Raw genomic sequence first — 25,422 nt, forward strand, 5'->3', positions numbered from 1 at the left:
AGACCGAGAGTCTTAGCTGATAAGTGAGGACGACGACTCTTACCATGGTTAGCGCTCATCGGGTAAATTGTTGCATATAATATCGTTTTGTTGGACTAAAATCTTACGCGGTAAATAAGCGTAGTGTTGAATTTTGCTGATAAGCACTTACCCAGGTAAACGTTTGGTAAATGACCTCTAAGATAATAAAGAATTGTAAACTATAAAGACTAAAACAACAAAAATATTACAAACCATAAGGATGGAAATATTAATAAGTTACAAACAGCAGGGATGAAAATTACAATTTCTATACCACAAGGACTAGGGGTGTACAAAAAACCGTTAACCCGCGAAACCCGCAAAACTCGCCCAACCCAACCCGTTAACAACCCAATTAAACCCAACTCGTCTAACCGCCAAACCGCTAACCCGCCAATTAGGAGGGTTGAAATTGGGTTGAGCTAGGCCCAACCCGCCCAACCTGCCAACCCGCCGCTAATATATAATTTTTATAAAATATATATTAATAATGTATAAATTTTATATAATTTTTATTGATATTATGTTTGTATTTCGTTTTAGCTAAACGTATAGGTTACCAAAAGATATTCACGATCAAAGAATAATGACAAATAATCTAATTAATAAGCGAAAATTATTGAAATCTTTTTTGCTGCAACAACAAATTGATATGCCGGAGAATATGAATGATAATGATAGATATTTTGTTGACGGATCCATCAATCTAAATACCCCTTCATTTTATGTTGTACTTTAGTGGAAAGAGAACGCTTAGTTATAGCATTTCGTTACAACAACATTAAATCTTATAGGATGCCTAAAATGTCTAAGCGTTCTAATATGATTCTTTATAGGACGAAACAAGAAAAATGTCTTATCTAAAAGAGTTACAATATATTTATAGAATGATTTTGGACGTCCTAACAAATTCTATGACGCCTTTAAAATAGAATATTGTATTAGTTATTTTATACGACACGACTTGAAAAGTGTATATAACATAAGTGTCCTATAAATAGATGAGTTTTAGGGACACTTCTCAAAATATTTTTATAAAATAATTAATACGACATTTTATTTAAAGATCATTCTAAAACACTTGTTGAAGCGCTTAAAAACGTCATATAAACCTATTGTAACCTTTATGTAACTACTAACCCGTCAACCCAACCCAACCCAACCCGCCTCAACCCGCAAAGTTGGGTTGAGTTGGGTTAGGTTATACTTTTAAATAAGTTGGATTGAGTTAAGATTTTTCCAAACCGCCATAATTAAGTTGGGTTGTAAAAATGTTGTAAATCGCCCAACCCAACCCACGTACACCCCTAACAAGGACAAAAATTACAATTTTTAAAAAACCACAAAGACAAAAACGTAATTTGCGCCGGGAAAAAATCTACTTGTAAAAATAAATTGGTTCGGATGGATCGAGCTTAAGAGCATCCTCATCGTGGTTCTTTGACATATCTAATATAACGAACAAAGTAAATTACATTTTTGTTCTTGTTGTTATCAGTGATTATAATGTTTATTCATTGTTTTAAACTAATTATAATTTTTGTCACTGTAGTTGTCAGTTTGTTTCACTTTAAGTCCTTATGACTGACTGACTGACTGACTCCAGTTAAAAAAAGCTAGTTAACTTAAACGTGTTTTGGTCCTTTTACTCTTTCTTGTTTTTTTGCTTTTTGTTCTATTGAAGTATCGATTAGTTACACTTTTGGTGTAAGTGGTTGCCACTTACTATCAAATATCGTTCTTATTTTGAAATAATTATTTGTTAGCAATAGTAAAAGTCGTAATAAAACACTTGTAGCTCGAATTTAGTATTGTAATATCTTTTTTGGAAAGTTTAGGATGTCTACTACAAATCACTGACGATATGTCGTGCTTTTGGCTTTAAAATTGTCAAAAATGCGATTGTATATAGAACATGTCAGTTAAAGCAATGTCAATGTCATCTACAACCTTTTATGAGATCGATTGTATTCATATCAATGTCGTATATGAATAGTATAGGTAATGAGGCATGTGTGCAAACCGTTCTCAAACCGAAGTTAAAGCAAACGGGCTAAGGTGAGTTCAAATATATTTTAAGTGGGTTCACGTCAAACATGTGTGTTTTCACATAACCAATCAAATATATGTTGTGGAAAATGCATGATTTGAATAGTGTTATAAAGCGTGGTTATTAGATGCTTTATAAAAGTAAATTTGAACGTGAATTGAGCATGCTAAATGTTTATAAATCATTACTTGGAATATAATTTGATGTATTAAAACTTTCTGTTCACTAAAGCTTGTTTGGTTTGTTGTCACGAAAATATGTGATATGTTGGATTGTGGATGCTTATTGATAAATCACATAGAACGTTAGACATTCACAGGGGATGTCTAAAGTTGGGGGTTGATAAAATATATGAAATAAGTTGGATTCTCTGAATATATATCGATAAAAGATACAAGATATGGTACGTTTGCTGAAAAATTCTAAAGTTGGCGACTGGGAGCCCGATTAGCGGCTATTAAACACGGGGCCTGGGGTTCCAACTACATACATAGACTTGGAGGTCCTATTTATGTATGGACACAAACATGGGAGGTCTTACTTATGTATGTACACAGACCTGGGAGTTAATGTAACATCCGAAAATTTCGGTAGATAAAATTATAATAATTTTATATATCTTTATTATTATTGTGGTTTTGGATTCAATGTCTAAAATTTAGATTTGCTTTGGGTATCATCTTTTTAGGAGAAAAAGGCTCAAATAGGTGAAATTGTGAAAAATACACTCGATACAAGTCTGGCTATAGTGCCCATAGTGCCAAGAGGCACTATAGCAGGGCAAGGTCGCACAGGGTTGCAAGGAAAGATCTGAAACCGGTGGTACATATGGGGCGATAGTGCCTGGCGATAGTGACAATGTCACTATCGCATGTCATGATTGCCCGGGTTGGGTACTGCACTATAAAACCCGATTTTTCATCGGTTAGAACCATTATTAGAACCTCTAACTGAAGGATTCAAGGATGTAAGTTGGAGATTCAAAGTCTAGACCTCTTCTATATCAATATACTTGGTTTCTAGGTTTTCTTCAAAGCCTAGTATTGTGAGTTCATCCTAACTTTTCTTAAACTTTATACATGTCAAAATGCATCATTTCGGTCTACTAAACATCTCTCTTTAAAACCTTACATATTTATGTATTTCACTAACTTTTGAGTATTTGAGGAGATTTGGGTGTTTGCCCATAGTCTTGGAACATTGTTGAATCATCAATATAGGTGTTATAAAGGTGTATTTGGAATAAGGGGTGTTCTTACTTATAAATGAAAGTCATTCTTAGACTTATAAACCATTGGAAAATGGTAAATACAAGTGATCTGGTACTGAGTAACAAATGAACTATTAGGACTTGCCCTGTATGGTAATATCAAGTTAAAATGATGTTTTAAGACTTTTGAGAGAGGGAAACTATATGTATGATTGTAGTTGGTCACTTTAAAAGAATGGCTTATGTCAGACTGTAATGCAATGGATCCATAAGCATAGGAGTCAATTTGATTTAAAGGGGATAATCTCCCCGTTTGTAGTTAGAATTGGACATTGGGTTATCAGATGCTTTGAACTATAAATCACAAGTTGGTTGAATTATAGTCGTTGTCCGCTTAATGTAAATTTCTAGTGAATTAGTGTAACTAGGATCATTGAGAGGGCTTTGAACTATAAATCACATGTTGGTTGAACTCATTGGCCATTAGATCTTTAGTATGAGCTCTATATCATTGAATTGTGGTTTACTTTTATGTTCCACCACTACCCATGGAAAATCGGGTCTCCCCCGTCATCGTAAGATGTATTTCAGACCTTATCATCTCTATTCGGAAGGTATGAACTTGGTTTTTAAATTAGCAGTCTAAACTTTATATGTTTGAGATTATTTACATTAATTATAAATGTTTGTTCTCACTAGGTGTAAAGCCTAACACTTTTCTTAAAGTGACATGTATATAAGGTTCACTTAGCAGTGGCTCCAGAGGCTTTGAGCGGAGAGATGGGATGCCAATATAGGCAGTTTTGTGGATGACAGCTATTGGTTAATTGACGTTATATATACATTGATAGGATTCTTTTCGGAGAAGATAGAGACAACGTCTATAATATAGACTTGGAATAGTTTATATTAGTAGGTTGTTATTTATTCTCTTTATAATTTGGGTTGTAAACACTATATTATTTCCCCATTTTGGGTGATTTCATATTTGATAGGCTCTATTTCTATTTAGACATTTGGTCTATTCTAGGGGTGTTACAAGTTGGTATCAAATCTCTAATTTAAGTGAACTGGGTATCAACTTAAGATGGCTAAACTTAAGCTGAGACTTTAAGAAATGATTTGTGAGTTGTGGGCAGAACTGTTAATATGAGAGAGCAATAAAGTCGACGAAAATGCACTATTTGTAAATTGCAATGATGATAACGAAAATTCTTTTTTTTTTTAAGTACATAATAGTTATGTACGGTAAATAGAACAAATAAACTCACACACCATTCTTACCTTTGGTGAGGTTTGAACCCTTGACCTTCTAGGAGGCCAATGACTCACATACTGCTAGGCCAAAGGCCCTTTGGTAACGACAATTCTTATGTATAACATATTCAAAATTTCACTTAGGAAATGCTATTTTGAGTATTTTGTTAAGTGAGCATGCTTGACTTTGCTATTGTTACGATAAACGATGAATGTAATAGGACGTTTCAATGTTAATATCATATCAGCTTAATCTCATGTTCCTATGCCCTTGTTTGGCAGTCTAAAATGGTCAATATACGAAGTAGACCGCTAACCAATGATAAGCAACATGAGGCAAGTGTGGCGGCTCCAGCGCAACATGAGGCAAGTATGGCGGCTCCAGCGCAACATAGAGGAGTCGGTAATACGCAAATTCCTCCAATTTCGCCACTTCATACACCTTAAAGTTCAAAGGACGAAAAGAGATATTTTTTTTGAATCCCTTATAGATAGTTGTCCATACACTGATAAGGGATGTATGGATTCTTTAGAAGAGAGGAGCCATGGTTTAAGGGGTAGAGTAGAACACGTGCCAAGGGTGAACTTGCCCATTGTTGGATCCTAGATTTCTCAATTTAAATCATGATTAGAATAAAACAGTGTAAGCAGAAGTATGATCAATTGGCAAATAATGAAATAACAGAATTACGAAGATTTCACCAAGAATTCATGTCATATGTGTATTGATTTAGATCTGAAGATTACACTTGAGAAGAATTACAATTGAAGTATCACAGGGATTGATCTACTCAAATTGTTTTCTATGAAAAGCTTAATCTGGGATTCTTACAAATACAAAGAATGAAAGAACTATTTATAGGCCCTAAAGGTCCATCCAATTGGAAGCTTCCATGTGTAAAGGTGCTTAACAAACTTTGGACGAGAACGGTTGTAGTTCAAATCCTTGACTAAAAGATAAGTTTCGAGTCCAGAGGGAGAAATCAAAAGGTAGCCGAAATATCTGAAAGGCTAACTAAAGCTCTGAAGTATCTCCAGAATGAACACTTAAAGAGGGCATGCATCCTAGAGATAGTTAAAGGCACTAAGACTTAGAGAGTTTTGTTGGAGAATGGTGTTGATGGGGTTGTTAGTCCCAATTTTAGTGTTAAAAATGTGAAAAAGGAAAATTTGAGCGTAAAGTAAGAAGATCACTAGTTATTGTATTTTCTTATAAATAGGAGTCCCTTTAGTTTGTGAATGCGAATTGTTTCTTAAAAACACTCCATCTCTAAATAACCTATTATTTAAAGCCTTTTAAGATTGATGGCGACAATTAATCATATTTTATTTATAAACTGTTCATATTGTTCCTCATTGTTGATTATTTTTCTTCGATTTATAAACAATTTTGATCTAAATTGCTTTCATTTTACATATTTTATTCTTTCAAAAAGACATCTTGAAAAATTAGTCAATTACAAAATTATAAAATATAATTAAAACATATTCCTAATAATATAATATGATAATTAATAGAAACAAGATGGTAAAGAAAAGTTAAATAATATAAAATGTTAATTAAAACAATTTCAAATTGATTATACATATATATATATATATATATTATATAAATTTGGATTTGTTGAACCAAATTTTAGAAAAAAAATCTATATTAATTCATGATTTTAGATAATCATTGCATATAATATGAATAAATATATAATTTATTCATATTATATGCAATGATTTTAGATAATCATTGCATATAATATGAATAAATATATAATTTATTAATCTCACATATCCTAATTAATTAAAAAAAAATATAACTAATAATTAAGTTAAATAGTTTATTAAAATCATTAACAACTTTATTATCTATAAAACAAAATAAATATAACTTTATTTTTATGTAACTCACATAAACATTTTAAGAATTGTTATACATATACTCTTTTATAATTAAATATAATAATATAAAAATAATTAATAAATTAATGATAATTTTAACAATCCTCATTAATATTGATGTATAACTAAAATTAGTTGATGATTTTCAATTAATATCAATTACTATTAAATAATATGTATTAATAATTTTTTTTAAAGTTTAATATGGTGTATTTGTATTTATTTTGAGGGATGACCTATTGAATTGTAAAATTTGGTGACGTGAATATTAAGTTGTCAACCGATACTTTTCTCTAGTAACCTGGTGATCCATCATTATTTTCTTCCTTTATATAATTTGAAACTTTGATTTACCGGTGTTTGTTGGTTAAAACTTAATTCAATCAAATGGATGATTGAATTAGATTGGATACTTTGATTAAAAGTTGATTACCTGCAACCCCAACCGGTCTCATATGGAACCCCCTTCCAAGCACACCAATATAAGGAGCTATTTTATGGTTCATAATAGGATTTTAATATTCTTTAACATTCGGATCAGATAGGATCCATCCAATTTCATCCAAATTTGCTAACAATTAATTAACCATTTCAATCAATTATTCGTATATTTTCTTATTTTTTTTAAAAAAAAATTGCAAACAAATATCAAATACAAAATATTGCTATTATAGATTGTAGTTGAATTGGAATGTATCGGTTTTATTGGATGTTGCATTGTTATAAAAAAACAGTCTCATCCAATTTTGATGATGACTTTTTTGATCCAATGCGATCCCATTATAATTTGATATCCGATTTTGTTTGGTCCGTTCTAATTTAAATCCATCATAATTAATTCGATCGGATAATCTTTTCCACATCCACTCTACTAAATTCTACACGATCAACAATAGTTAGTCATGATGGCTAAAAAATTAAAAAATTGAAATTTTGTTACATATTGAGAAGAAAAAAAAAATTATTACATTAAAACAAACTTGGTTGCATTTTTATACATTTCTCAACTATAATCTACAAGTTTGACTCCTTTAACAATAAAATAAAGGACAAATTGTTTGAAAAAAATAATGTACTTTAACTTGATTCATATTTTGGATAACGTACTTTCAAGATTTCATTTTTGGTACCTAAGATGTAAGATATTGAACATTTAAGTATTCGGGTAACTGGTTGAAGCATTAATCGGTTGCCATGCTGATGTGGCGAGTGATGTGGTATCTAACTCAATATTATTTGCTATTCAACCCAATTTCATCCCATCACTTTTCATTTTAAAACTGATTTGGTCAAAAAATTTGGATTTAAATCATATATAAAAGTATAATTTTTTAACTAATGTAGTTAGTTAAATTTCTTTTTATATCTTATCTATTAGTTAAAAGTATATCGAGTAAACTCTAATAAAATGGATTAAGGCCCAGTAAAATTGAATAAAACCCAATAAAATGAATTAAGGCCCAATAAAACCGAATACAGCCAATAAATGAATACGCGAGGGATAAGCCAAAAACCAGTTCCCTCGCAGATCCATCGTTGATCATCGGCGGATTAGTGATGGAACTTGTTCTTGGCCCATCCGTCGTTGATCTGCTAGAGATCTGCGAGGGATGGTCCAAAAACCAGTTCCCTCGCTAAACCGTCGCTGATCAGTAAGGAATCTACAAGGAAAATTGTTTTTGGCCTATCCGTTGCTGATCTACGACATATTTTTTCCGTCACTGATACTTTATTTTCTAGTAGTGACTTAGATTTTGATTTTTATGTTTTTGTGGCTTTTGAAATTTATAAATCTCTTTGCTTCTAGAGTTGAGTCCACCTTGCATCCCTTATCTCTCATTTGTCTGCTTTGGACCAACGATTGACTGCGAGCGAGAGAGAGAGAGTTGAGTGATGCAAGTTTCTTCAAGTAAAAATCGAATAGAAGCAGCTTGCAATGTGGCGTGATTGAGAGAGAGAGAGAGAGAGAAAGAGGATTGATGCAATGCAATGTGATGTAGGTACCTTTGTTTGAATCAATTTCTTAAGTAATGCAGAATTTTTTTATCAACAAATTCAGAGACTTGTGAAAGGTGTGTTCAAAAGAAAGAAAAGGCTGAAACATTTTATCGGCGAGAGCTGAATTTAGGAGAAATAAGAGTTATACAAAAAAGAATGATATGAAGTTACTAAATGGGAAGAAGAAATGCTTAAACAAGGGAGGAAGAAAGTGAAACTCGAAGTTTCAATTTGGATGGTCTTGGTGATGGAGTATTAAGAAGTTGTACGCTATGCTTTCTTACTTGTAATTCAGAGTTTTTATTTTGAATTATATGCATAAAATGGTTGTACGCTATGTTTTATGACTTGTCTTTAAGGGTTTTTATGTAAATGTATTATAAGATAATATAGATATGAGATATATTTGATGTCATACAATAATTGGTATGATATATATATATACATATATATATATATATATAATATTGTATTTTGTTTATTGTTTTTAAATGGAAATTAGTGATCAGGGACCACTTTCAGAACAAAATAAGAATCACAGTAATTGATTTGGTTAAAAAAATTGCATTTAAATTAGATATTAAAGTATAATTTTTAACTGATGTACTTATTTAAATTTCTTTTTATATCTTATCTATTAGTTAAAATTATATTGAGTAAACTCTAATTTTGGTTTTAGTGAAAAGTTTGAAATGTGAAACCTAAATTTTGATAACTCTAAAAATTATTTTTGTAGTTTTTATTTTGTTTTGAAAATAATCTTTGATCACTAATTTCCTTAAAAAATGTTCGTTAAATAAAAAATAATTTTTTTCTTTTACCTTTATTACTACCTTTTCTTTTAAAAACATCAAATAAATTTAAAAACTCAGTTTAAATCTTTATGCTGGCAAAACCCCAAACCCACCACCGCCATTACCCTCCGGTTTCCGGCGACCATCCCCTTCTGTTCCCTATCTGTTACTGAAGCCTCCGCCATCTCCCTCATCAATAATTTATAGATTTATCAAAGTTTAAGGTACTGATTTAGACATTTCCATTTTCAGACTGTTTGTTTTTTTAGTTTTAAAGAAGAGCTTAAATGATATTTCCTTCCTTTGAATTTTTAAGTGATAAACCTATCACTTAATACCACTTAAATCAACTCTTTCTCGCGAGTGGCCCGTCCCATCTTACAATGATCCATGATTCTCTTCACGACCAACACAATACATAGTCAAAATCTGAAGGCGACGAAAAAGATCACCATCACCTGCTGATATCCCAATCTCCTCTTCTATGAATCTCATGATAAAATTGTAATTGGCGGATTAAATTCAGATTCCATGATACAACTAATTTCAACTCCACCCACCATAAGGAAAACTCTGAATTTATTTTGTTATTTGACTAAAACCTTGAAAGAAAGAAATACAAATCCATGTTGAAACAATTAATTGCTATAACCAATATGACTGATTTAGATTTCAGACTTCAGACATAAAAACAAACAGTCTGACTAATTCTTATTTCAGACTTTAACACCTCTTAAAAACAAACGCTACCTAAGTTTCGTTTTCACTAAGCCTCAAGTACCAAATTAGAGTCATACTCATTTATATTTTTATCTTTTATGTAATTATATAATATTTTTGTATATTAATTATTTTTATATCATATTATTTAATATTTTTTTTCTTTAATTTTCACTTAATTAAAACAAAATATTATTTAAGTTGAAGAATTTTATTGAACTAATATTTTTGAAAAGATATAATATTTTACGACAAAATCTGAATTTCAAATTTTCTTTAATTATTTTGTTCATTATATTTAGAAGATATATGTTTGTGTCACCAAATTTTAGTGGTTAAAAGAAAGGAACAAATTTTAAAAAAGAAGAAATCAAATTTGTTATAAGAATAAAAAGTGATTTGAGTGGTCAAATTTGTTATAATAATGAAAGATAATTTGAGAGACCAGACCATATCTCTTATAAAATGAAACGTAACTTGAGGAAACAAATCCATTATTGAAAATGAAAGTTGAAGAAGAGGAAGGTGAATTGAATTATTAACTATCATAAAGGTCGTTATTGCCACGTCCCAGTAACATGTAACAGAAATTTAACTGAAAGAGTTAATAGCAAAGACCATATTTGTTATAAAGTTGTAACATATAACAGAAATTTAACTGAAAGAGTTAATAACAAAGACCATATCTGTTATAAAATTGAAACTATAAAGAAATTCTTCATTAATTTATGTATCAAAAGGACTAAATTTGCATTCTAAATCTAAAAGTTATTAACGTCAAAAAATGGTCGTGAAAAGAAAGGCATGATAATGATAATGTGAATTATATGAAGAATATAGCCGTTGGAGATGGGTCTCGTTCCTTCTTCCTTGGTCAAAACCCTAATCAGTGACCATGAGTTTTATATTCTCATGACTGGAATCAGTGACCATAATTTCTCACTAGCCGTTGCCCTTCGGTCCTCAACGTAAACCAGAGGCATCTACCCCCTTTTGTCTTCAACCCTAAAATAATACTCACATCATCTCCTTCTCTCTATTAAATATCCCCTCTTTCATTGTTCCACTTTCCATGAACTCTCTCTCTCTCTCTCTCTCTCTCACTTGGGCTTCAAAGATTGATGTCTTAGTTTTGATGTTTCGAAAATCCGGTTCTTCTTTTTGATCGATAATTACATATCAGTTTTAGTTTCTGATCAATTCAAGTATTGGGTTACGATTGGAGAAGGAAAAAAGGAACATTGTCAAGAATTAAGCAACGATTTTCATATTTATTTTATACAGATAACGAATACCCAGAGTTTTGTTGTTTGATTTTTGGTGGTTCTCTTCATGGAAATTCAAACTGGCTCTTTGAGTCATTTTCACAAACGGTTCGAGTACATAAATGAGCTAAAATGTGTTTTTGCCTGCAGGAATTCAGCCAACAATAGAGAAGAACCAAGGGTTTATTCATTTCACAGTGCATTCTTTTTGCTTACTATTCTTTTGATTCTCTGTTCTCATCTTGTTTCAGTGAAAGCTTCCAACGAGGTGATTGCCGTCACACTTTCAGATTATTCGGCTCTCCAAGCGATCAAGCAAGAGCTTGTCGATTTCAGAGGAGTCTTGAGGACCTGGAAGGACAGAAATGGAGTTTGTTCAGGTGGATGGGTAGGGATCAAGTGTGATCAAGGTCAAGTCATCGCCATACAGCTTCCATGGAAGAGATTAGGTGGAAAGATCTCATCGAAGATGGGGAATCTTCAATCGCTACGAAGAATCAGCCTCCACGACAACCTACTTTCCGGTCCAATTCCACAATCTGTATGGTTATTACCTAATCTAAGAGGTGTTTATCTCTTCAACAACCTTCTTTCAGGTTCGATCCCGCCATCTATTAGCCAATGCCCATCTTTGCAGAGCCTTGATCTGAGCAACAATCAGCTCAATGGTGGCATCCCTCACATTCTCTCTAATTCCAGTAAGATTTATAGATTTAACCTTAGCCACAATGCCTTTTCTGGTTTCATACCACCAACTCTTGGCCTTTTGCCTTCACTCACATTTCTAGCTCTAGAACACAACAATCTCTCTGGTTCCATTCCAAACACCTGGGGTCTGGGTAGAGTTGACAGTAATCACACTTATCAACTCAAATCTTTGACTCTTGATCATAATTTTCTCATTGGAAGGATTCCAACTTCTTTGAGCAAGATGGGTAATCTTGAAAAGATTGATCTTGGTCATAATCACATTGATGGCATCATACCCGACGAATTTGCTACTCTCTCTAAGCTTCAAGTCTTGGATTTGTCAAACAATGGCATCAACGGGAGCTTTCCTCCTTTTACTTCTAATCTTTCAGTTCTGATATTGGATAACAACAGATTGACTGGCCCAATTCCTGATACAGTTGGGAATCTTTCTTCTCTCACTCAACTCAGCTTATCCCACAACAATTTCAGTGATGAAATTCCTAAAACAGTTGCTGATTTGAAGAATCTTGTTTTTTTGAATGTTTCCTATAATGCCCTTTCGGGGAGTGTTCCTTCCTCCCTTCTGAAGAAGTTCAATTCAAGCTCCTTTGTCGGTAATGTTCAGTTATGTGGGTACAGCATTTCCACTCCATGCCCTTCTTCATCCTCATCTTCGCCTTCGCCTTCTCAAGTTCTTCCTTCACCAAACAAGAAACAAGAAAACCGAAAACTTAGTACCAAAGATATCATCCTCATAGCAGCCGGAGCCCTTTTGCTAGTCCTGCTTCTTTTGTGTTGTTTACTTCTCTGCTGCTTAATCCGAAAGAAATCAGCAAGATCAAAGTCTAAGAAGGCCAAAACCGACATTTCCATGCCAATACCAGCAACAGCAGCAGGGGCTGAAGTTGTTGAATCAGGAGAAACTGGTGGGAAATTGGTACATTTTTCAGGCACTTCTGTGTTCACTGCTGATGATTTGTTATGTGCAACTGCTGAAATAATGGGAAAGAGCACATATGGAACCTCATATAAGGCAACATTAGAAGATGGTAACATGGTTGCAGTCAAAAGACTAAGAGAAAAAGTCACCAAGGCTCAGAAAGAGTTCGAAGCCGAAGTTTCTGAGCTGGGAAAGATTCGACACCCAAACATCTTGGCTCTTAGAGCCTATTACTTGGGACCTAAAGGAGAGAAGCTTCTGGTGTTCGATTACATGCCTCATGGCAGTCTTGCTTCCTTCCTCCATGGTATATTTGCTTGAAACTTTTGATTACATTTCCAAGTACCCTTTAGCATTTTTAGCTCACATTCATGAGTGTCTGATATGTTTTTTGTTTGTTTTGAAATCTTTTTACAGCCCGTGGCCCTGAAACCGTGATAAATTGGCCAACAAGATTGAACATAATTGTGGGTATAGCTAGAGGACTTGTTTTCCTTCATACCCAAGAGAGCATAGTCCATGGGAACCTGACTTCAAGCAACGTGTTATTAGACGAGCAGAAGAACCCTGCGATTGCGGACGTGGGTCTATCCAGGCTCATGACAAATGCAGCCAACACGAATGTGGTTGCGACCGCAGGGACTTTAGGATACAGAGCCCCAGAATTCTCAAAGCTCAAGAATGCAAACACAAAGACCGATGTTTACAGCCTTGGTGTGATCATGTTGGAGCTGTTGACCGGAAAATCGCCTAGCGAGGCGGCAGATGGCCTGGACTTGCCGCAGTGGGTGGCGTCGATTGTGAAGGAAGAGTGGACAAATGAAGTTTTTGATTTGGAACTTATGGGGGATCCGGCGAATGTTGGAAGTGATGAGCTGCTTAGTACTCTGAAACTGGCTATGCATTGTGTGGATCCTTCACCGGAAGAAAGGCCGGAAGCTCTTCAAGTGGTCGAAAAACTCGAGGAAATAAGGCCGGAGGTGGTAGCTGCTCAGACTTCTGATAATGCCGGCGGTGTGGCTGCAGCAGCTACAGAGGCTACCGGAGTTGCATCAAAAAGCGACTAAAGGATTTCTATTGTGGATTTATATGGTCAAAAACACTCATTCTTTTGTAATATATATAGATAGATATGATTTATTTGATAAGCTTTAAAGTGTGTAGATGTGTTTATAGAGATTGAATTTGTTGATTCTTTTGGTAATAAGAAATGCATATAGCTTTTATTCATACATTATAAGACACCATTTATAAAGAATGGTCACTTTTGCTAATTTAGAAGGGGGGCATTGCTATTTTTACTGTCTACTGAGTCTTGATTACCGGGAATTTGAACTCTTAAATCAATCAAAAAAATAAACTTAGAGAGATGAGCTATTATGCAATCCTTTATAATTGTACAACCAATACAACTCAATCTCAACTGTCCATTTAATTTGATGAATATGTGATTTCATAAAAGTTTTGATTGTTTTCTAATATAAAGTATTGATCATAATTAATGAACTATAATCATCTTTCATAAATATTAAAATCATAATAAATGAAATTCTAATTATTTCCATAAATATCTTAATTGATTGAGTTGCATTAGTTGTACAAATAGACATGATTGCATTTAAAATATACCCTATATATAGAGGACGTTTCAAATGCAACTCCTCACATTTGTTCAACCGATGCAACCCAATCAATTGAGATCTTTATGGAAATGATGAGAGTTCATTTATTATGATTTGATTATTTATGTAATATGACTAGGGTTCATTAATTATGATCAACATTTTTATATTAAAAAACAATCAAAACTTTTATGAAATCACATATTCATCAAATTAAATGGACAATTGAGATTGAGTTGTATTGGTTGTATAAATGTAAAGGGTTGCATAATAACTCATCTCTCTCTCTCTCTCTCCCTCTGTCTCTCTCTATAAATAGGGGTGTGTATATATATATATATATATATATATATATATAAGCCCATTCAAGAAAGAACTAACTAGTTTGTGGTAACCGTGAGATCCAATCTCAACCACAAATCAACGGATAAATTAGGAAATTAGTAATTATGATTTGGAAGGAGTACCATATAAGCTTTTATGATTTTAAACATTACCAATTTACCCTTTATGTTATTTTATGATATAACATTAATTATTTAAATGATTGGCTCACATTGGACCTCACAGTTACTACAAACTATTTAGTTCTCATTTGATTAGGTAACTGTGAGGTCCAATGTAAGCCAATCATTTAAATAATTAATGTTATATCCTAAAATAATATAAAGGGTAAATTGGTAACGTTTATAATCATAAAACCCTATATGGTACTTCTTCCAAACAATAGAGGGTCCCCATATACTCTCATCGACTTCTTCTCCAGCCACCCTCCCCGTCATAGCCAACATCTACCTCTTCCTTATCTTCTCCCTTTCCTTTCTCACTTTTGAAGCATCCCTGTCTTACAAGCTTTAAATGGTTTCCTGTGTTTTTTTGGCAACAATGGTGGAAGCGGTGGTGGTAGTTGCCGTGAAGAGGAGGTGGTCGTTGTGAAAGATGCATTGGTGGTTATGGAGGCGGTAGATACGGAGGAGCCATAAGCACCATTTTGTGGCTTTCTCTCAAGTTTGATACACCGACCCCTTTGCCCATCACCACCCGATAGATGGCTTCTTCCAATCGGGTAAAACAACCCAGATCAGTCTCGGTTTCAAGTTTCTATACACCTAGATCTGCTTTGGTTTATGGTTTCTACACAGATCGGGTTTAGATCCGAGCTGTAACCAAGATTCGCCGGAGATGTAGCACAGATGTCGCCGAAGATATAAACCAGATCTTGTCGGAGATGTAACTCCGAAGATGTTCCACTCCTTTTTATTCTTTATATTTCCTCTGTGTACAAATATTTCTATTTTTCTTGCATCATGGTAAATGTAACCCAAAAATGGGTGCAAAATGATTACAAAGATGTAAGACCAATAGAGATCACATGGAAAATGAGTTTCCAAGTTTTACCATCAATTTATGTTTTTTGTATATATGTCTAACACATAGCAATCTATCTTTCTTGACAGTCTTCTCATCATACAAATTTATTGTAGTTATTTGTCTGCATTAAAATATTGATACAATCCTTTTCTGTGGAAAGTTGGTATCATAATGGAACCCCAATTGGTAGTACATTGGGTATCACAATGCATCTTGTATGTATTTTGGGTATCACAACGTGGATCGTCTATATGTATCTCTTAAACTTAGATTATGGATTTGATTTTGTTTTTAAGGTTTGAGTTGGTATCATAGTTGGTATCACAATGATATCACAGTATATCACAATGGGTATCACAGTAGATCACAATGGGTATCTTTGTGATTACTTAGTACCTGCCAGAATAATGTTCATTGGAGGCTGGAGATTGGAGGTCGGAGAGAGGACTTTTTAAAAAATACCTAAAATGCCCTCTAATTATAATATTAACTCAAACTACCATAATTACTAATTTTCTAATTTATCCGTTGATTTGTGGTTGAGATTGGATCTCACGGTTACCACAAACTAGTCAGTTCTTCCTTGAATGAGCCCCTATATATGTATGTATATATGTGATTTTTCCCCTTATCCTTTTGGATGGTTTTTGAGGAAAGAGTTAAGAGAGAAAATATATGTATTTTTGCTTCCTAGGTCAAGCAAACAAAAGAGAAGGAGAAGAAGTTGATACGTGACTTTATTTGATCATTGTGGCTGTTCAAAGGTCTTCATTTAATTGTGATTAAGTTGAGTTTTACTTTAACAAACATCATTTGATATGTTTTTGGTGAAGAAACCATATGGTTTCATACACGAGTTTTGAATATGTTATATGCTATTTTTAGCATAATTTTGTGTTTTGATATGTGATTATCAATTGGTTGGAATAAGAGTGGCATAATCAAGAGAGACGTATATTAGGATAAGAGTGACATAATCAGGAGAGACATATTTTAAGATAAGAATGACATAATCAAGAGAAACATATATTGAGATAAGAGTGACAAAACCTTCTGTATGTTAAAAATGGAACTTTGATCTTATGGAAACTGTTATTGCATTTTCATGATGCGATGAGTGCGATTTATCACATCTGTATGATGCAATGAGTTGGTTTTTATCACATTCTTGTAATGCGAGTATAAATGTTATTGCATCCTGTGATGCGAGGAATGGGGTTATCGATCAGTGTGATGCGACAAGATGAGATTATTGCACCAGTGTGATGCAAAAAATTGAGGTAGTCGCATCTAGGTGATGCGAGGAAATGTGATATCTCATCTAAATATGATGCGATAAAAATATAATCGCATCAAGAGATGCGACAAGTTGGTATCTTTTATGCAATAACTTTGGTACTTCATGAGTTGGTGCGATACGAATGAGGTTATCTCGTCTATATGATGCAAACTCATTAGACTGATAAGATTTAATTATCACATGTTTGAGACTTACAATCTTCAAAATTTTAAAATGCCTCTCTTTATGACTTCTCTTTTTTACTCAGAAACAAATTATATTGTACTTTGAATGCTGCAATTTCCTTGAGAAAAGTGACATTCACATAATCAAGAATTCATGTCTCATGACCCAACTTCAATATATTTGAGAATTTATACTTCAAGAATCAGTATCAACTTTTTCATTGTCTTCCTTTTGAACAATCTATGTAGGCTATGGTACTTCTGTTTGAATAGTCTGAATATGCTCTGGTCGACTTGGTTCTATTTCTTGTTCAATAGTAGTTTCAACTTGGGCTGCAGTCTGAAGTATAACTTCTTGTTGTTAATCAATGAGCTTCATTTTATTCACTAATACAAATAACTCATCAGCGATAAACACATCTAGGGGAAATGCTTTCTTTGAATTACAATTATTCAGACACGATTTAGAACATTCTTTAACAAGCTCTCTAAGTATCAATATCTCTTAAATCCTTTTCATAAACTCTTCCTTCAACACTTTATCACCATAGGTTATTATCTTGATTTGATCAAACAACCATTTCATAGTAGAAGAATAAAACTTTGGAATTTTAGAGAATCTTAATCACTGAGTTCTTGCAACATTTGGATCTGAATAAGTATATCCAAGCTCTGAATCACTTATAAATCCTCTAATAAACATGGAACCATCTTCACAGTTTGTTCTCAACCTTTTTCATGTTGGTCTTCTTTAGATTATTCTAAATTGCAATTTGAAAATCAAACAATGCAAAGTTCCTAACAAAGATTCCCATAACCCTTTTGATTTCAAACTCAAATGTAGGCTCTTCAACGTTTTCAAAGTATCTTAGTAAGAACAACTGATCATGCAATAGAAATTTGTAGTAGTAATCAAATATGTTGACCCATCCTTTCTTAGAACTGTTATCACCTTACATTCCACCAAATCAAAATTCTTCTTTCCAAAGATTTCAATTAAGCTTTCACTATTCAATCTTTCTCTGCTATGTCTGAATCTTGTCAAAGTCTTTGAAAACATCATCTGATAATATTCAGTCCAAGATCCATCAATTATTTGCTCAACCAAAACATGCGTTTCATTTTCATTTTCATCAATATATAGATATGGGTTTATGCCAAAAGTTAGTTTATAGAAATAACTTACGTTCGCTGTGGAGATTTAACAAATAAAAATTGTATTATTTGGTAAACACACGATAATCGCGAGAAAATAAATAAGACATATGAATTTGGTGACGCAGAAAACCCCTGTCGAGGGTAAAAACCGCGGATGACACTTAAGATCGTCAATTGACTAGCGATGTGAAACAGGGACGTCGTCTTTTGTATGATAATTATCGTAAATACAAATATTATAATATGATCGCAAGTAAAGAATTGTGAGTTTGCTTGAGAACGTCGAGAGTGCTTCGAGTGAACTTCGTATGTTGCCTGTGTAATTTGTATACAGCTTATGTGTCTCCTTTGAGGTGAGCTTCGTTTATATAGGATTTGTTTTTGTAAATGTGTATTTATAAGCTTGATATCAACAATGGTCTCTATCTTTAATGGTCTTGAATGTTTTTCTTCATTTAGATACAAGAAAACCTACATTAAACACTATAGAACGTTGTTTGTCGAAAGTTAGTGGCGACAAACGTAAGAAACATACAGTCCCCATTAACTAGTGATGGCCAATAATATGAGTATCTTCCGTCATACATTTAATCATATGATTATCATTAATAGTGATGACTGTTAGTCTCAACGTATTTGGTCTAGAGTTCTTATCCATGATGTATACTTGGTCGTTAGTTTCTAAAATTTGTCGTGACTGAGAGAATTTTTACTCGAACAATCTACATAACTGCCTTCTGGAAACACCAAGTAATATGATTTCATTTGGTTCCTCAAACATAAATTCCTTGTAAAAGATATGATCCAACAAAGGTTCATTGAGCTCTGAAAATACAATTCTAGGAATGAGAATTGGGTTTGTGTATTCTCTGATAATCACATCATCCTCATTTTTTCCAAATACATGCATGCATGGATCAAGAAATCAGATAAACACAAGGGTTAAAGTTGGGAATGCAACATTTAACACAATGGTGGCTATAAAAGGTCGTCCTTGTCATATGTTGCAACTCACTCGTATTGAAAGAACTTATGAATGATAGTTTCTTAGGAAAAATCGGCGTCACTATCTGAAGAACTATCTGAATACTTCATATTTGAAAGAGTACATTCTTATCTTAGTCTTTCAGCTATTAGCAAATTTGTCACCACTCAAATTGATTAGGATTAAAAGTTTAACCTTTTTAGATTCCACAACAAATCTCTAATTCTTTGTTTAGTTACAAAAATAGAATTAAAAGTGAAAAATTGTTGGTGTTTGTATTCAATCCCAATTCTATAAATACATTGTGTGTAAATCATTATATCGCAGGACCAACAGATATAAATAATATATAATAGGGAAATTAACATAAATAGCCATTTTTAGGGAGCAAGTTCTTCTGTTAGTCATTTCTCTCTAGAATCACCGAAATATCACTACCTCCGCAAGTAGCACTTCTGTGACTTGTGAAGGAACTAAAATACAAAAAAAAAAATCAATTTTCACCCAGGTCCGCAAGTAGCAATTCCGTGACTTGCGGATCGGCTAAAATTCGAAACAGGCCAAGGTCCACAAGTGGCACGCACCTCCTTGACTTGCGAAGGTGCCAATTTTTGGCAGGAATCTCTACTTTATAAAATATTCTTGGAAAAGATTTTCTTGGATGGCATCAACAATTAAGCCCATCCAACTACCAAAAATCAAGTTAGGTACGTGAGAGTTACCTTGTTACTTTTCTATATAAAAGGTAGGTTGGGGGACCATATGTCCACATTTCTCGCAAGTAAAAACTCTCTGCAATATGAATAGCTTCCTGTGCACATGTAACCGATCCGCAAGATTCAAGAACTCGATCCTTTTAATGACGACTCGAATAAGTTTTCCCCATCCCTTGTAAGTTTTAAGATACCATAGTTAACATGTTATACAAACCTTTTTTTAACGATTACATGTTTTATTTTATGAATATGTATTTGGAGTAACAATTGTTTACTTATACCTTCTCGTATTGATTGACAAGGGTACGGTTTAAAGACTGTTTTTGGATAGAAACACAATCGATAGATGAAGAACAATCCACAAGTTGCGGTAAGTCCCCAAATTGTAGACTGTTCTTCAGCCATCGGCTGTGTTCCTATCCACAAGTTACAATTTTGGTCCTTGTAATTACTGTAACTATATAGATTTGGTCCTATCCTCATATTAGTGTTTTTCATGTATATTTTATTTATTTGAACAATTTTTGTATTTAGAGTAATTTATAGATGTGGTCCGCATATTTAGAGTAATTTTTACTTTTGGTTCCTATGTTTAGAGAAATTATAGATTTGGTCATTGTGTTTAGATGTATGTTTTATGTTTGTGATGATTTATCTAACTTAGAGTAAGTTACATATTTTCCCCTGTAACTAAATTATAATTGGTCTTTGTACTTAGAGTAGTTATAGATTTTGGTTCCTATACTTAGGGTAATTACAGATTTAATCTTATACTTAAACTAATTTACAAATATGATCTTGTATTTAGTGTAGTTTAATTTACAGATTTATCCATATATTTAAAATACATGCTATAGAATTGAAAATTTAATCAATGTTCAACTGAATTTGAGAGAGCTCATCTTGATAAAGTTTTTTCCAATTGCCAATGACTATCTTTGAACACGAAGGGGGAGATTGGAAGTCATATCTTAAGTGTTAATTCAAAGATCTTCTAAGTGATGTAATATGAATATAAGGATCAGATATCTAAAGATGAAGGTTCAGAGTTTGTTGAGCAGAATTTGACCAAGGATGATAGATATGAAGAAAAAGACTCAGAGATTGTCAAGAAGTCTGATATTCTATTCAAACTTTAATACTTCAATGTTACTCTTCAGATCAAGTACAAAGGACTTTGGGGATATTAGAACGTGTCTCAAGCTTATTTGTTTGTATCTCACAGTCACATATTTGTACAATTTTCTTTTGTACAATATAAATTCTTTCTAGAAAGTCTGTTAGAGTAAGCTTTTAGACAGTTAATCAATTCTATTGCATTGGATATTCTCTCTCTAAGATTCTCTTTGTAACCAGTTGATAATCAATGACATATGACTTCCTATCCCCAATATGTGTTCATTTTTTTATTTATATATGTTCTTATGATCTAAGTGCTTACATCAAGGGGGGATATATACTATTCATTCTTGATGATATACTTATGATTTGAGCTTAATCTGAGGGAGAGCTAATCTTGACAAAGCTAACTCTGATTCTAATACTGAGTGAGAAGTATACTTATAGCTAAGTGTTCATATCTAAGAAGCATACTCATTAGTTGTAGCTAACCTTGTTTTCACACCTGATGTAGGTTCACCAATAACATTATGTAAAGGGTGATATTTGGTCTATTATGTTGATAGATGGAAGGGTTGATAGTCAACTTGTTCATTATGAATATCATCATCATTTGAAAATTGAGATTTAATTTTTGAATGTTCTTCTTGATGCTCACCCTCGGATGTAGTTATATCTTGATGATGAGTTATCTCTGGTTGCGAAGAGTCATATATTTGACTAGGTAAACAAGATTTCTAACTATATTGATTAGAATTTTGTTTCAACTGATCAAAAGTATGATTTACTTATCCAGAGATATTGTTACTTGGATTTGAGGAAGATGAATCAAGAGTTTCAGAAAGACTAGATCTTTTTGACACTTCAACACATGGTTCTTCTGGTTATGATACTTCAGATTCTTTTATTGGCCTTTGTACTTGATAATCTGAAATATAACCCACAGAATGATCAAATAGGTTCTGGAATAATAAACTGAGTCTTTGTACTTCATCAATATTTTTGTCAAATTTTCCTAGATTGTCTCTGTCATTTAACACATAATACCTGTAAACAGAAACATGTAAAAACTCTATATTAGGCTTCCTATGATTGATAATTCAATAAGGAGTTTTCTGAAGCCTTTGGATGATAATGGATCTGTTATGGGTAAAGCAGGCAGTTGAAATTGCTTCGGCCCACAAAAATGTTGGTAGGTTATAATATACCAGCATTGTTCTAGTTTCTTCAACGATAGTTATGTTTCTTCTTTCAATCATACCATTTTGCTAAAGAGTTCTAACAGCTGGGAAATTATGAGAGATACCCACTGAGCTTAAATAAGTGTGCATAGTCTCATTCTTGAATTCTGTTTCTGCATATTTAGTTGTAGGAACACTTTTATCTTCTTCATAAAAGCAATGATTATTTCTGGAGCATCTGCCTTTGATCTTAGAAAACATATGTACCTTGAGTATTCATCCACAATCATAAGTATATACTTCTTGCCATTGATACTCTGCACTCTCATAGGACCACATAAATTAGTATGTAGAAGTTTTAGAAGGGCTTTGTAAGATGATTCTAACTTTTCCTTATGTGTTCTTATTTTAATTTACCAATCTCACATGCATAGCACAAATAATCTTTTTCAAATCTCAATTCAGGCAATCATACCACTAAATCATTTCTGGTTCACTTGTTGACGGTTCTAAGGTTTAGATGTGATAACTTTTTGTGTAAAATCTAGCTTTCTACTTTGGCTTATGTATAACAGATTATGCTTTAATCTTTCCATATAAACAACCTTCATAATTGTAACTCTTCCATTGTTAACCATGATATGTCTTTTGATGTATCCTATTCTTTTATTCCCAAAAGTAACTATCCCTCCAGACTTTTCTCTAAATTTGGCTTCTTATTCTAGTCATGTGTCTTGAACATCCTGAGTCTAGGTACCTCACATGACTTTCCTGCCAAGACGATCAAAGAAATTTAGGCACCCATTGTTTAATAGGTCATTTGTGGTTAGTTGTGACATCCGGCAAAGTTTCAGCTCTCAGGTTAGCACCCGATAAGCACTTATTAGTATTATTTTAGTGAAAATCCTTTGTTAGAATCTATTTAGATTGAATTAGGCAAGAGTCTGTTAAAAATTCCGGCAGTAGCGTAGAAATCCCAAAAACTACTTAGAAAGTCCGGTTTCGGCCCGTAACTGACTGAAACACCTTATATAATGCCAAACTACATAAATTAATATTTAATATATATAAAATATGGAGTTTATATTTCTACAAATAAAATTTATTTTATTTAAATATTTAAGCTAATTTAGAGTGCGTTTTAGGAGAAAACGTCTTACGCGATAAAACGGTTTTCGTATCTGATAACTTGTGGGCTTTTTTTTTTAAATAATAAAAATAAAATGAGGGCCCATTTAGGGGCCGGCCACCCCCATCACACACACATGCATAACATTAATTTTTTTTCATTTTCAAAATCATTCTTCATTTCTCTAGAAAGAAACCATCCATATTTCTATCTCTCTCTCTCTCTCTAAGCTTAAATCACATTCATTCTTTTCTTCAAGAACACAGCAGATTCCAGCCCCTTTTTCATCCAATAAAATCGAATTGTGAAGTATCAAGTGTTCATCATCATACAATTAGAGGTATAATTATATCTTTGCATTTTTGAGTCATTTGGAGCACTTTTAGTGCCTTTTCTTGATGTTTTTCCACACTTATTTACATTGCAAGTAAAATGATACATTCTTGATGTTCTTGAAGTAAGATTGAACACCTAAAGATATGAAAAATATCCATAAGTGGTGAAAATCTAGGAACTTCCATCAAAGAACACAAGAAATTGTGAAAAATCATCCAAAAATGGATGTTTTTGCATCAAAAATCCGAATATGAATTTGGGGGTCTTTGCATGCATAATTATTCCCAAATTTTGGGTGTTTTCTTCTGTCATTTATGTTATGTGGTGGTGAGAATAAGCCTTTGCAAAAGAAACCACCATTTTTGTGTATTTGAGTGCTCAAAAGTTTGGTTTTGATTAGAAAATGTATTCTGGTTGCTGTCAGAATTTTAAGTCTGACTTTGGACGACCATAACTCGGTCTAAACAAGTCCAAAATCTTTAATTTTTCTTTTGAGAATCATATTCATTGAGTTAGATTTTTGTTCCAACTGGATTCATAAGAAAACATTGAGGTTTGACCCCTCAACTCTTATGAACAAAATTCGTGTGCATCTGTCTGTGGTCAGGATTTTTTAGTTAACTTGTTGCATGCATATCTCTTGGTAAAATTAGCAAAAATACTTGATTTTTCTTTTGAAACTCAAGTTTAATGGGTTCTTTTTCTGTAGCATTCAGAATCATCCAAATATTTTGAGTTTTAAGGGTGCAAGCATCAAAAACAAAAAGATTGCGCAATCTGTCCAGCAATGGTAGATTCATACATGCTTGTTTAGATGGCCATCTCTCTCTCAAAAATGGTTGGATTTAAGTGATTTTTATCTCATTTGTTAGTGTTATGGGTTAGCTTTAAAACCCCATTGGAATTTCTAAAAATGGTGAATATTAAAACCTCCAAATGAATGCATTATTGAATGTATGTAATCTGTTATTGGTACTGTGTACCATTATTTTGTAAAATTCATTTGGATGATTTAAGCAATTCAAAATGTTATGAATTTTGGTCAGAATAGTCTTAACTCTCTAAACTTCAGTAGATAAAAATTTAATAAACTTTGTCTTTTTGGAAGATACCCAAATATGACCTTTTTTTGGACTTAGAATTTTGGCAGAAACTGTGTTATGCCCAAAAAGTTGATTTTTTTTAAACTTTTTAAGTCTCATATATATATATATATATATATATATATATATATGTATGTACTTATAAAGTATTGAAACTTATTTTTTTTAATAAAAACTTGCTTATGAAAACCATTATGTTAGCATTATATAAGATGTGGATGTAGAGTTAGGCTTGGCCATAAGAATTAGCATTTAGGACTTATAAGCTTGATGTTTTCTATAGGGCACTTATAACCATCGGACCAAGATTCAAGTTATCGCCGTATTTTGTGACAACAGTCAAATTCGAAATCCCAGGTTAGCTTTTATTAAGATTATATTAGTGTTATTGAAGTTA

At 32.8% G+C, this 25,422-nt stretch overlaps 1 protein-coding gene and 1 long non-coding RNA gene across 2 annotated transcripts; both read left to right on the forward strand.

Annotated features, from left to right (window-relative positions):
* The first annotated feature begins 11,221 nt into the window (after positions 1–11,221).
* On the forward strand, positions 11,222–14,047 carry LOC112513551 (probable leucine-rich repeat receptor-like protein kinase IMK3). The gene is made up of 2 exons (XM_025119849.1): positions 11,222–13,148; positions 13,259–14,047. The coding sequence occupies exons 1-2, from the start codon at positions 11,276–11,278 to the stop codon at positions 13,906–13,908; spliced, it is 2,523 nt and encodes an 840-aa protein (XP_024975617.1). The 5' UTR covers positions 11,222–11,275; the 3' UTR covers positions 13,909–14,047.
* A 6,183-nt stretch (positions 14,048–20,230) lies between these two features.
* LOC112511989 lies at positions 20,231–22,408 on the forward strand. Its single transcript, XR_003069183.1, has 2 exons — positions 20,231–20,332; positions 22,073–22,408. It is a non-coding gene; the product is annotated as an uncharacterized LOC112511989 (long non-coding RNA).
* Positions 22,409–25,422: the final 3,014 nt, after the last annotated feature.

The sequence above is a fragment of the Cynara cardunculus genome, assembly GCF_001531365.2.
Source record: "Cynara cardunculus var. scolymus isolate 2C chromosome LG 5, CcrdV1, whole genome shotgun sequence".
Lineage (NCBI taxonomy): Eukaryota > Viridiplantae > Streptophyta > Magnoliopsida > Asterales > Asteraceae > Cynara > Cynara cardunculus.

What these genes read in the sequence shown, in the direction of transcription:
- LOC112513551 (XM_025119849.1), top strand. Translation starts at nt 11,276, where the DNA reads ATGGAAATTCAAACTGGCTCTTTGAGTCATTTTCACAAACGGTTCGAG. An exon ending in TCTTGCTTCCTTCCTCCATG is followed by an intron (nt 13,149 to 13,258) that starts GTATATTTGCTT and finishes ATCTTTTTACAG; the next exon opens with CCCGTGGCCCTGAAACCGTG.